The sequence below is a fragment of the Hydra vulgaris genome, chromosome 11, assembly GCF_038396675.1.
Source record: "Hydra vulgaris chromosome 11, alternate assembly HydraT2T_AEP".
NCBI classification, from domain to species: domain Eukaryota; kingdom Metazoa; phylum Cnidaria; class Hydrozoa; order Anthoathecata; family Hydridae; genus Hydra; species Hydra vulgaris.
The window spans coordinates 45,255,001-45,269,013 of NC_088930.1; the positions used below are offsets into that span (position 1 = coordinate 45,255,001).

Consider the following 14,013-nt stretch of genomic DNA (forward strand, 5'->3'; position numbering starts at 1 on the left):
TAAAATGAACACTTTAATCATTTAAGAAAAAAGGATTTTCACCATCAGTAAAATAAAATTAATTTAAATAAGCGAAGCAAAAAACTTAATGATTATAGTTAAAACTATTAATAAATTATTAATTTTTAATTATTGATTTATATTGATATAAATTATATTAAGTTTTTAATTTTTAATTATTGAATTGTATTGATAAAAAATAAATCTATTGGAACATTTCTAAAATGATAAAAATCAGGCAGTATTGAAAAATAAAAGGGTTAAAGAAAAAATTCTTAAATTCTTTTCGCTTTAACTAACCGCTAGCAATTAAATCATAAACACGAAAACTATTTTAAATGCTTTTTCAAAATTTAAGTAATTTTATAAAATTTTAGTGTAGGCATTTTCCAAATAACATCCTGATTATTTGTCAAACCTTGCTTTTAAATCTCTGATTTTTTTTTCAACCGGTCAACCATGACCGGCAAGAATTCCTTTTGAGAGATCAAAATAGTATTTTTAGTCATTTCAGGCGGTTATTGACCGTTGACCGGCTGTTATTTTCCATGCTGTTATACTGTTTGTACTGTATATTAAGTATAATTTAGAATAAGCCAAAAAAAATTTTTTTTTAATGTTTATTATTTTTCTTTATCTTTTCTTTTTCTTTATCTTCTTCTTCTCCCTCTCTTAAAATATAATGTCCATGTGCTACTCTCACATGCTTAATACACAGGAAGAGACTTTAATGATTGTAGAGGTGTAGTTTTGTGTTAGTCATATGTTTCAGTAAGAAGTTATATATTAATATGTTAAAAAGTTACTATGTCATGTTTTTTCATACAAAGTTATCTTTATAAATCCTACGCTTTCAAAATACAAAGCTTAGAGTTCATTTATTTTAGTTAAATTCTCATTAATTATTCCATAATCTTGTTGATTTGTTGTTTCATTCAACAGTTTTATTGTATTTTGATCTAGATAAACTTTTTAAATTTATTTTTTTTTTAATTTTACATTGGCAAAATATCTAACTTCATATATCTTATACTCTGAAACCTGCTTATGTTTTGTCAGCAAAATATCTAAGCTCATATATCTTATACTCTAAAACCTGCTGAAAAAGCTTTAAAATGTATACAGAATGACTAGGCTACCCCACTCATCCCAAATTTTCAAATATAGGGGCCCTTATGCAAATGTAAGTAGTTTTTTTATATATTTTTAATTTTGAATGAATCAATATTTGATTGAATTAATACATAAACTACAGATTTTTTTTCAAATATATTTTGGAAGTATAGCTATGTTAATTATATTTGACAAAATATAAGCAGCTTTCAGAGTATAAGATATATGAAGCAGGATTGTACACTCGGTTGGTCGGTTACCAAAAAGGCGACTGAAAGCAACTATTTTGTTAATGTTGGTCGCCTGCTGACATTTTGAGTTGCCCGGGCTAAGTGCAGACTAGAAATAATTTGCGTAAACAATGTAATATTGTAAACTATTGATAACATTCACACACAAAAAATTAATTCAATAAAATATTGATTCATTCAAAATTCAAAATATATAAAAAAAACTACTTACATTTGAGTGGGGTAGCCTAGTCATTCTGTATACTTAGTTGTTGCTAATAACTAAGAATGTTTTCAATATTCTTAGTTGTTAGCAATATTCTTAGTTGTTACTATCAACTAAGAATATTAAACTGATGATAACTTTTTTGAAATAGTTCTCAGTCCACATGTATAATTCCTCTTTAAAAATCAGTCATCTATAATTTTTCTGTAAAAGTATGTAGGAGAGTACTAAGAATGAATTCAACTGAATTAAATAGAAAAATAAATTAATCCAATTTATTTTTAATCCTCATTTGTCTTGATTTGGCTTCATTTCTTCCTTATAATTCACTCCGATTCTTTCTCAATCTTTAATTGTAATTCAATCCAATTCATTTTCAGTCCTCTATAATTTCATTTATGGATAACTTATTTGTATTATTTTTATTTTATTTGATTATATATAATTAATTATTATAATTAAATAGTTAAATATATAAATAAACTTAATCTTTTTTTTTTCATATTTCTTTTTTAATCAATTTGTTTTCTTCTAATAATTTTATTATGTTTTATTTTGAAGGGCGTTCTAGTTTTTTATTATGTTTTATTTTGTAGGGCATCTTTATTTGCTGAGCAAATGCGTCAGCAGAATCCTGAATTGGCAGCAAATCTATCAGCTCAATTTCAACAAGGTCATCAACACCGAAATCCAAACCCTCAAAATCCACCTGATAAATAATTACCCATAAATGCTTGAAATATTTTAAATTATAATGAATTTTGTAATTATTTTTTTTGTTGTTTTGGGATATTAAAATAATTATAGACAACTTCTCATTTTTTCATAATTTGTTGACATGAGGATAATGTGTGTGTGTGTGTGTGTGTGTGTGTATATATGTGTATATATATATATATATATATATATATATATATATATATATATATATATATATATATATATATATATATATATATATATATATATATATACATATATATATATATATGTAAATGCATACTTTTTTGGTTTCTTATGATATATATTTTCAATAATAAGTAACTTTTTTATGAGTACTCTTATGGTTTGACCGAGTCAGAAAATACAAATATTTCCATTTTTTGCACATATATAAGGGTAGGATTAAAAATATTTTGAAAATACCATGACAGTTATTTTTGTAGCCTGATTCATCTAATTTTAGACTATCGTCATATAATTTTTCCAAAAGAGTTGGTTTTTATAAATGATGGAAATTATTGTTATCAAAATTTTAATCTTATCCAATTTTAAAAAATGATGAAGATTGTTTTTTACCATGTTTTACATATATAAGCGGTTTGGGGGAAGAGGAAGCATATTAAATTATTTTTATTAAAAGTTATACTAATACTCACTATTCTAATGAGGACAATCTAACTGATGAATGACAAAGGCAATAACGAAGACAATCAAACCAACTAATAATAAGAGCGATCAAACCAGCCAATCAAAAGCCAAGTTATTACTGATTTATTTTTTATTTTTAAGTCGAATCTCTACATTTTATTTCAAATTTAAAATAAAAAATAAAAAAAATAAATTGAATTTAAATAAAAAGGATTTTCAATTGCTCTGTGGTTTTTTAAATAATTCATACTTTGGTCCAATTGTATTACCACCATTAAAAATGTTGGAATAATGCTGAAATATATATTTTTTAAATCAATTATGGCACAAACTAACTAACCAGTATGTGACAGTGGTAAAACCAGTTTGTGGCCAGTATAAGGACAGGGAATGAGCATAGTCAAAAGGTTCTGAGTCTTGTAAAGTTTTTTTTGATTGCTTTGCCAAAAGATTCAGCATTCATCTTGCACAATTAAAGACCCAAAAGTTAATCTTGAAAAAAATCTCATTAACTAGCCAGCTACTTTTTCAACTTTCTCTTTGAGTTAAAGTGCACAGAATTTTATCATTGTTATATATTTAATTCTATCTTTGATGCTACATGCATTTTTATTTATATTTTTTCTCCTCTAAAATTCTTAGAAATCGCATAATCATAAATCCTTTCAGAACTGTTATTTATATGAGAAGCAAGTGTCGCGCTCAGCACAGTCAAACTTATTCTGAATTTTCATGCATGTGTATCAACTAAAACCCACAACTCTTAAGTTAAACCTAAACCCTTAGTCAATATAGCGGCACTTCCTTGCATGTTCTACCTATTAGTCAGTTGATGTATGTACTGAAGCCCCACTAGCAGGCTATTTCATTATGATGTCAGACTGCGCACCTAAACACTGAATATAAGTTACATAATCTTTAAATTTATATGGTGCTCGTAAAAAATAAAGTTAAAAAATATAGAAATATATAAGTTGAAAATTAATAATTTTTTAATTTGTTAAAACTTTCTTTAAATTTTGCTAAAAAGTAATTATGAATATAAAAATTAATTTTTAGTTTAGTGAAAAGATAAAAACAAGGTATAAGGATATAAGGAGACAAGATATAAAGATATAAGGAGACAAAATACAAGGATATAGGGAGACAAGATATAAGGATATAAGGAGACAAGATATAAGGTATAGATACAAGATATAAATATAAGGGGACAAGATATAAAAAACTTTATCTGATAGTTATTAGATAAAAAGTTATAATAATAAAAAGACGAAGAAAATATCTTGCTTACACTTTGATTTATAATATTTGGTTTTGTATATATATATATATATATATATATATATATATATATATATATATATATATATATATATATATATATATATATATATATACATATCTCTATTTAAAAAAATTTACAAAAAAATATTTTAAAAATTATTTATTTAAAAAAAAAGATAAAAGAGTATAAGGTTACAATTTTATTGCCCAACAATTTTAAATTATTTTATGTTGCCATTAGCATATATGTATGTATATATATATATATATATATATATATATATATATATATATATATATATATATATATATATATATATATATATATATACATATATATATATATATATATATATATATATATATATATATATGTATATATATATATATATATATATATATATATATATATATATATATATATATATATATATATATATATATATATATATATATATATATATATATATATATATGTGTGTGTGTGTGTATATATATATGTATATATATATATATATATATATTTATATAATTATTATTTACTAGTTTTTGCCAATAAATTCTCCAAAGCCATAAAAACATGAACATTTTGATTGATGTGTGAATATCTATTAAAACATTTTGAAATATTTTAATAATATAAATTCAGTATTCTTGAGTCCTTAATAAAAGGATGGGTGGTGGGGATGTTTATTAATTTTTGGAAAATTTTCCCACCCACTCTAAGCTTATTAAGAACCCCCACCTCCGTTAATTAATTTTTACTTGTTATAATCGAAAAAAAAAAGGGATTTGTTTTGTTTTTATCAGTGGCTGAATTATTTCAGTTACTAATAAAAACAAAAACTTTCAGTGTAAACAGGCTTTAAAATCGCCGATCAAGTAAATCCGTATTAAATCCTATTTAATTATTATTATAAAACAGCTGTTAGAAAATGCGCATTTGACCACAAGCCACGCTAGAATTAAATAGTTAATATAATTAAAAGAATTAAATGTGTATTTTGTAAAAAATATTAGTTAGGTGGATCTATAAGCTGAAATTTTTTAATAAAAAATTTCAGTTTATAAATCCACACTATCTCCCCCCACCCTGTTTATCAGATCTCGACTAAAATTCCCACCCCCTTCCTTTTATTCACCCCCACTACCCCGTGTATTAAGGACTCAAGAATAGAAATACATAATGCTTATTTTTTTTCATTCTGTATTGGTATTGTTGCTGTTTAGGTTTCATTCTGTATTGGTATTGTTGCTGTTTAGGTTCATATGATTTTATCAAATTTAATGTTTATCTGTCCAAAATTAACTATTTTTAATTCCGTTTTGATCAAATCTGTGCTTCGATCTCAAAATGTGCTGAAATGTTGGTCAAAAAACTACTCTTCTAAACCTTTGCCTACTTCATGTCCTGGTTTAGATTTTTCAAAAGATGGCAAGGATGTAGAATTAAAACCTGTAAATGAATATCCAGATTGGTTATGGACTCTTGGTGGTCCAAAAATAGACTTTAAAGATATGTCTCTAGAGACTCATGGCAAAGCATATGAAAAGAGGCGTAGAAAGATGCATATACGAGAGATGAACATGATGCTGAAAAATAAGAAAATTTAATCTTTAGTTATTGAATTATTAGATATTAAGTTTTTTGAAATAAAAATAACAGAACATTTCATTTTTAACAATTTTTTGTTTTGTTTTGTTTTACATGAGTATTTGTATTTTATTAAAAGTACATAGAAATTAAATGTGTTTATAGATTTGTTTCCTTGGTTTGAAAAAACAGCTCCAGGGTGTTCTGGTCATCTTTCCTACATTTTAAAAGAAATAGAATGCCAATTTGTTTAAGCTATTTACTTCAATTTTTCCAAAAAAGTAAAAAAGATAAAGTTAAAGATAAAACAAAAATATATATAAAAAATATAATGATGTATCTTGTTTGTGAAATAATGATTAGCTTTTATTTAAGTTGATTTCTGAACAGTTGCTTTAACATATAATATACTAAACACATTAGAGATGTATTTTCTAAAAATAATACACTTAAACAACAATGTTTATAAATGTTTAAGTCACTGTAACAATTTTTATCAATTTTGTTTTTATAAAAGCAAAAACAAAGAAAAAAAGAAAATGAAATTTCTCTTTAACAACTCTGGAGCCTCTTTTAGTTTGCAATAATTGCTTATTTGTTTTTTAATTATTTTTTTTACTTGTTTTGTTTTTCTTTTCTTTTCTGTTTTTTTTTTTTTTAATTGTTCTAAATTTAAAAAAAAAATTTTTAATGGTTTTTAAATCAGCTTGTTTTTGTTTATAACCCTTAAGAATTGCTATATCCTTAACCCCCTGTAAATTACTATATCCTTAACCACCTGTAAATTGCTATAAAATGTTAGAATCCAAACCTAATATTGTAAGAGATTCATTAGATTTTTTCTCTAACCAGCAAAAAGTTATTTTTCTTTTCTTTAACCAAAGGCATATTTAAAAATGCTTTCAATAGAGAGCATAGATTATAACATTTTAATCATCCATAATATAATGAAACTTAAATTTTACTCTTCATTATAACTGTATACAGTTATATAAATAATAATAGATGTCATAGAGTTTTTTTTTTATTATTATTATTAGTATCTGTTGTTTCTCAAATGTTTTTAATCATACTCTATATGTTTTTCTATATTTTCTTTGTATATGGGTCATTCCATGCCAAGTGGAGCGAAGGTCCCTCATGGACCATCTCAGATTTTGCTGAAACTTTAATTTTTACATGAGATTTTTAATTTTGTATATGAGAAAAGCATGTTTTTAAAATTTCAGATCAATTTTTCATATGGTTCTTGAGAAAACATTATTAAAGTAGTGGACTATTTTGCATTACTCTACAAGCAAAAAGGTTTTTTTCGTCGTTTTTAACAGCTAATAACATATGAACAAGTTGGTTTTATACTTCAATTATTTTAAGATAGCAAGTATGCAATGGATACTTTTGAAAGAACAAAATATTAAAAATCTGGCATCTTTACTTTTTCCATAATAGCAAGCTAAAGTTGATATTTTTGTTTTGGAATTTGAAATTTTTTGTGATTTTAAGAAGCTTTATCTTAAAAACTAGTTTAAAAATTAATGCAAGTTAAATTGCGTGTTGATCTACACGCGGAGGAAAAGTATTTTAAAAAAATCAATTGATTAAATAGCTGCGTTAAAAAGTTATAGGTCATCAAAATGAACTACAATTTTTTTTTTTTATAAATTACTTATACGCAACAATTGAAAAGTCTTAATAAAAACCAAAAAATTAATGAGCATGTATTTATTATCCTAAAAGATAGTCTCTAAAAGTCAGGTAAATTTTTCTATAAAAAAAGTTTTTTTTTAAGAAAAAAAGTTCCATTAAATTTTACTTTTAAACCAAATATGTTGTTGTTTTTTGGAACTAATTAATAATGAGTAGCCTGAACTCTCTCCTTGCTGTATTGGTCAAGTGTTAAATGAACAGTAAAAAAAGTAAATGTTATAAAGAAGTCTAAACTAAACCAAGAGCTTCTTTCTTTGAGAAGCAAAGTAAATAGATTTTATTTTTAACTATCAGGAAAAAGTTTTCTTGTTTAGGTATGAGAGTGATCATCAAAGGTATTGTTGTAAACTTTTGAACAAGTACACAAAAAAAGTGAAAAGTTTTGATATTTAAACTAATACTTTTAATTTAATACAAATACCTTTGGTAATAGATAAATGTTAAACAATATATAAAAGTAATTATTTTTTACTTTATAGATTCTCTTAGAGTTATCAGTCTTTCATATGCAAAAGATATTGGATTAATTCCTGATCAAAAATCTGCACTAGTTGCAGAAAAACACTGCATGGCAAACATCATCATACAAATGCAAATGAACTCCAAGAAAAATAAATTTATGTTGAAAACCTAACATTAAAAGATCTTAATTTAAGTATTGCAAGTTTTGGATACTCGCCTCTCAAAATTGATTCAAAAAGAGATAGAGTTGCATATGGAAAGCATAAAGTTGATAACATAAGAGCTCTTACACAAAATGCTGTTGCCAATGTGTTTATGTTTGGAAATAGTTGCTTTTACTCCAGACAGTTGGTCAAAAGAGAAAACTTAACAGGATTTTTTTACTTCAAAAAAAATTGTAATACAGAAATTAAGAAAACAAAATGGAAAATTATTTAAACCTCAAAAATTGGGTAGAGAACTAAGCAAAGATGTAATTACAGAGGTTGTTCAATTCTATCAATGCAGTGAATATTCAAGGGTTTGTCTAGGAAAAAACAAGTTTGTCAGTTAAATTAGATGATCTAAAGTAACATATCTAAAAATAACTTCTTTTACTCAATATAAAATAACTTCATATTGAGTTTAAATAATATATAACTATCTTAAAATTGGATTTCGAAATTTTGTGAGCTGAAACCCAAGTGGTGCATCCCACTGGGTGGTGCTTCTTGTCTGCATGCAGTTTGTATTTGCCACTACCATCAAAATGTAAAGCTTCTTGTACAAAAAAAGTTTTATAAAAAAACACATTGCAAACTTCAATTCGGCGACAGATACCATTCTTCCTCTACAATACCTGGGACATGAAATCACCACAGTTTCATACCAATGCCACTTACCTCAATAAAATAACTAGAGTTACATTTAATGGTGCTTGCACTGATGTGGGTATTTTTATCTGCAGAGTTTATATTAATGAAATTTCAAGTTATACACCAGGAACATATGTAGCGTGCATTTATCATGCTTAATGGTATTTAGGAAGTATTTCAGAAGAGCATCATTAAATTTATGAAAAAGTCTTTTTTATGTAGCAATTTCATGTGGCCATGCAGAGATGATCTCTGTTGGGTACCCCTGATACATATTTTATGCAAAGTTCAATCTCTAAAGGTCTAGTCTAACAGAGGAAGATTTTATAATATTGACTTAAAAGAAATCAATAAGATTATTTTGTTATTTGAGAAATTTAAATTTTTTTTGATTTTAATTTTGTTTATTGTCTTAAAAACTTTTTGCCTTAATAGCTGAAAAAAAATTTGAACTGTAATATCAAGTTATATAAACAAATATCTTAAAATATTTAGTGTCATACATTTAGTATTTAAAATGTTTATAAATTTTTTTTCATCACTTCAATTTACAAGTTGCAAAACATTTTGCTTAATTTTTATTTTAAAAAATGGTTAAAAATCATAAAGTGGGGGTTATAGGGTTATAAACATATTTTTAAATTATTATTTTATAACAAATAATATTATTTATTCAATGCAGTTTAAGCTCAGAGTTCAAAGACACACATAATTTGTTTTTATCAAAAATTTACCTGACTTTTAGAGACTATCTTTTAGGGTTATAAATACGTTGCATCAAGGATCAGTTTTTATAAAATTTTGATCCAGCTCATTTAGATGACCTAAAACATTTTAATCAACTGATTTTTTTTTTTAATTATTTATCCACCATGTTCAAATCAACAGACAATTTGATTTGTGTTTGATTTTTGAACTAGTTTTAAAGATTAAGCTCCTTAAAATCACAAAAAATTCCAAAACCGAAATGTCAACTTAAGCTCGTTTTTATGGAAAAAGATTTTAAATTTTTTTGTTCTTTTAAAAGTATAAACTGCATACTTGCTATCTTAAAATAGTTGAAACCAACTTGTTGTTGAAGTATAAAACTTATGTTGAAAATGATGAAAAAACCCTTTTTGCTTGTAGAATAAAATGTAATGCAAAATAGCCCTTAAATGTTTTCTGAGGAATCTCATAAAAATTTGCTCCATTTGGCATGGAATGACCCATACGTTTTAAAATGTGGATAATAAGCCTAGTAAGTATTTATGCAAATAATTTAACTAAAAAAATATAAAAGAAATATAAGTTCAATCAAAATCTTCAATTGTTATGTAGCAGGTGATAGTTTAATTGCTAATTTAAAGTATATAACCTATTAATAAATTAAATTGGCGCAATGTGAATATATCTGAAACTAAAATAGATCTTGATTCTATAACCAGCAAAATCAATAAAATAACTTTAATAAAATATAGCATTAGCAGGATTTAAGTCAATTGATGAAATTTTAAAAAAGTTTTTTGAAATTCTGAATATTTATTAAATTTAATTTAAAATGATCAAAATTTGCTAGGAAAGCATAATTTTTGCAACAAAACAAATCACTGTATAATAGTAGCTCTTTAATTAATCCAGTTGAAGAATGCTGTAAAAATGTCATAGTATGTTGTCATGGTTTGAGTATCAACATGCCAAAAAATTGATTGACTGCATGAGCTTTTGTAATTTTTTTCTATAAATTTAAAATACCATTTTTTTTGTATTTTTGTGTATTTTTGCTACTTTTTAGGAAATTAGTAATAAAAGGAGAAAAATCAAAGAGGGGGAATAATTTAGTTTACAATAAAGGAAAAATAAAGTTTTTTTAACACTAGAATGAAGAAAAGTTCACTACAGTAGATCTCTGAAGTGTCAGTTGTAAATGCAGTAGGATAATGCATAATGCCGTAATAGACTAATTGTAGAATGCTCGGCTTTCAATCCAGAAATTCTACACTTCTGGAAATACCATACTGAACTTGTTTTTACACACTGTGTTTGTATTTTGGAGTTTAAGTTTGAAGGAGATTTGCAAATAAAATAAAATTAAAAAAAATTAATCAAGTAGCTTTCTCTCTAAAGTTGTGACAGTACCTAACCTTCTGGACCTTTAGGGAGGTGACTTTTAAAAAAGGTGGATTTTCAGAAATGAATTCCTAAGATGCCATACACCCTCCACCACACTGAAAACATCTTTTTCAGATGAAATTTAGGTAATTATATGACAATACCCAAGATTTCTTTTCAAGCAGAGTATTATTGGCTGAGAGTTGCGCTCAATTAGTTTTTTTAATTGGCCAAGATCCAGCTCCAGAGAATGTTTCAATTTGGGATTGGACATCCTCTCGAGGATTGAAACTTGGATCTGAAAATTCTAAGAGCAAATATATGAAAAAATAGATGCAATATGTAGGTTATTAGTAGTTTATATTTGTACACATCCAATAATTTATGAAATTTGCAAGATTAATAATGTAATAATTTTTAGTAACAGTACTAAGTCTATCAATATGATTAATAAAACAATATATCATAAATAATGATAATCATGTAATAATAAAAATAATAAAAAGATTAAAAGAAAAGTACACACTTTTTTCAGGATAAAAAATTCCATGAAACAATCAAATATTTGCAAGTGTTATGTGTTTTTTAATTAAAAATGTGAAAAAATAATGAGTTTGTTAATTATCTTTATCATTTTATTGTTATAAATTTATATATATTATATTATTATTATTATAAATTTTACTGTTTTTATTCAGCTTTACTATAACAAATCCAATAATATTTGTAAGGTTTATTAAAAACAAATTTTTTTATGTTTAATAAATAAATTTATCTCATCAAATAGAAGTTGCTTTATTTACCTCTTTTTTTAAATTTACAATTTTATTATGTGATTGGTTTTCTTTTCAAGAAGAATGGAGAGCAATAATGAATGCAATAATGATGACCTTCCAATAAATTTTTCAAATATATCTACAAAAAAGCTGGTGCTTGTTGAATACCCGGGTTACATAAAAAGTGTCGATAAAATGTTAGCTACACTGGGCGGCGAAAATCTTATAAGTGAGGTTTTTTATAAGAAAAAATGTCGTCTGCAAATGACTTATCGACCAGAAGATTTAAATGCCCATTTTATATGTGCTGATTTAGTTCCTTGCTGTGGTATACTAATTAAGGTAAGGCGTCGACTAAAGAAAGATGGGAATGGGATGGAATATAATCAAGAAATTTGCGGAATTGTAAAGCAGTCATACAAATTTCAAACTTTAATGGACTATCAATACCTTACTCAGAAACCAATGTGGGATTACTTCAAAACAATACATGGTAGTGAGTTAAATTTGAAAAACTTTCCACCACATCTGACTCCGCCTATTTTTGGACGCATTGATACATGCGGAAACTATAATTACAGACCTGATCCTGTTGTATCTCCCACTTTTTCAAATAAAGAGTTAACGAGTGAAAATGTTGCAGCTAAACATTCAACTGGATTTGTGCGTAAAAAGAGATATACAGAATCTCAAGCTGCACTTTTTGATACTGAAAGTATTATTACGCATCCCTCTGCTAAAGCTATTGAAAATCTCAATGTTTTAAAAAATGGTCCTGATGCGGAAGCTGCTAGGATTATCGAAGAGCTCTTTGCTCAACGACCTTTATGGTCTAAAGCAGCTTTAAAGTGCCATGTTCAAACTGGTAATGAACGAGTTAAGAAAATCCTATCTTGTTTTAGTTATTATTGGTTAAATGGACCTTGGAGGACACTATGGTGTCGAATGGGGTATGACCCAAGAAAAGATCCTAGTGCAAAAGTTTATCAGCTTCTTGAAGTTCGTATACGTAACTCAAAAGATTCCAACTGTAACTTTGCTCAATTGGTGCCAAGGCGTAGTAATATGAATTATACTCCACGAAATTTGCAGACTCGTGTTTCAATGCATAGTAGCTCTGTAATTAATCCAGTTGAAAGTAACTGTGACAATACTTATCAGGATTTGTTTCCATATATTTTTAGTACAACTAAGCCAATATATACACGATATATGATGTATCAGCTCTGTGATTTGCATGAACCACGAGCTCAGGAAGTAATACATAGTAATGATGGTAAAGAAACTGTTTGCACAGAGAAAGATGGGTGGTTTGAACCTGGTGTTTTAAATAAAATTCGTTCACTTATAGTTGAAGCAGCGTATGACTATTTTAAGAGGCAAGAAATAGGTAACCCAAATACTAATTTAATTGAAGGCGAAGAAACTGATGAGGGTTCATTTGTTGGAGATAAGAGTTACAGCAGAATGAATAAAGATAATATTGATAACGTTAGCTTTCTTCAAATACTTAATGATGTTGGAGTTGATAATGATTAATTTTTATAGTTTTATTAATTAAAAAATTTTTTTTTGATTATTTATATAATTGATTAACTGATGTTAATTTAAAGTTTATAAAGAAAAAATTGAATAAAGAAAATAATATGGCAAGTAGTTTTGAAATACATTTTGCATATACACTAATGCTGTTTTAGTTTAAGTCATTTTTTTGAATTTTTTTACAAGTATTTGCTACTCAAGTGAATTTGTTTGTGGACTAATATAAAGTATTTTACTGACTTTTTTTTATATTCAACATTTGATCTATGTTAACAACATGAATAGCTCAAGTTTTTAATTTTTTTTTTTTGATTTATGATAATAACAATAATGATTGCTAATTCTTATTTTATTTATTCTGTTGAATTAATTTATATTATTTTTATAAATGCTTCGAAACGTTTGCAAGTTTTAAAATAGTTTAATTAAATTATTAAATAATTTACTTTGACTTTAAAAATTTTTTTTTTTTTTTTCAATAATTATTAAATTAAATAATTAAATAATTTACTTTGGCTTTCTGTATAATAAATTTTTATCTGATTATGTTTAAAGCTGTGTAAAGAGCAAGTAATAATGTCATTTTATATGTTTTTGTTTTTTCATTCATTTATATTTTTTTTTTTTCAAATTTTTTTTATTTAACATTGTTAAATATATTTCATTATTTTTGAAAAAATATAAATGCTGAGGTTACTTTTAAATTTTGAATATGAAAATATATGTAAACTATAAATAAATATAACATTAAATGAATACTATA

General features: G+C 25.4%; 2 protein-coding genes across 2 annotated transcripts in view; both read left to right on the forward strand.

Annotated features, from left to right (window-relative positions):
- LOC100215658 (small glutamine-rich tetratricopeptide repeat-containing protein alpha) overlaps positions 1-2,380 on the forward strand; it is a 43,266-nt gene extending 40,886 nt beyond the window's left edge. The window contains exon 11 of the mRNA XM_065808960.1: positions 2,166-2,380. Within this exon, the coding sequence (XP_065665032.1) occupies positions 2,166-2,289 (124 nt within the window). The 3' untranslated portion in view covers positions 2,290-2,380. The remainder of the gene's footprint in view (positions 1-2,165) is intronic.
- Positions 2,381-11,683: 9,303 nt separating this feature from the next.
- Positions 11,684-13,650, forward strand: LOC100206235 (general transcription factor 3C polypeptide 5). Its single transcript, XM_065808961.1, has one exon. It carries the CDS (start codon positions 11,790-11,792, stop codon positions 13,245-13,247), a length of 1,458 nt encoding a protein of 485 aa, XP_065665033.1. The 5' UTR covers positions 11,684-11,789; the 3' UTR covers positions 13,248-13,650.
- Positions 13,651-14,013: the final 363 nt, after the last annotated feature.

Bases quoted from the DNA above. Each gene is read 5' to 3' on its own strand.
- LOC100206235 (XM_065808961.1), top strand. From the start codon at position 11,790: ATGGAGAGCAATAATGAATGCAATAATGATGACCTTCCAATAAATTTT.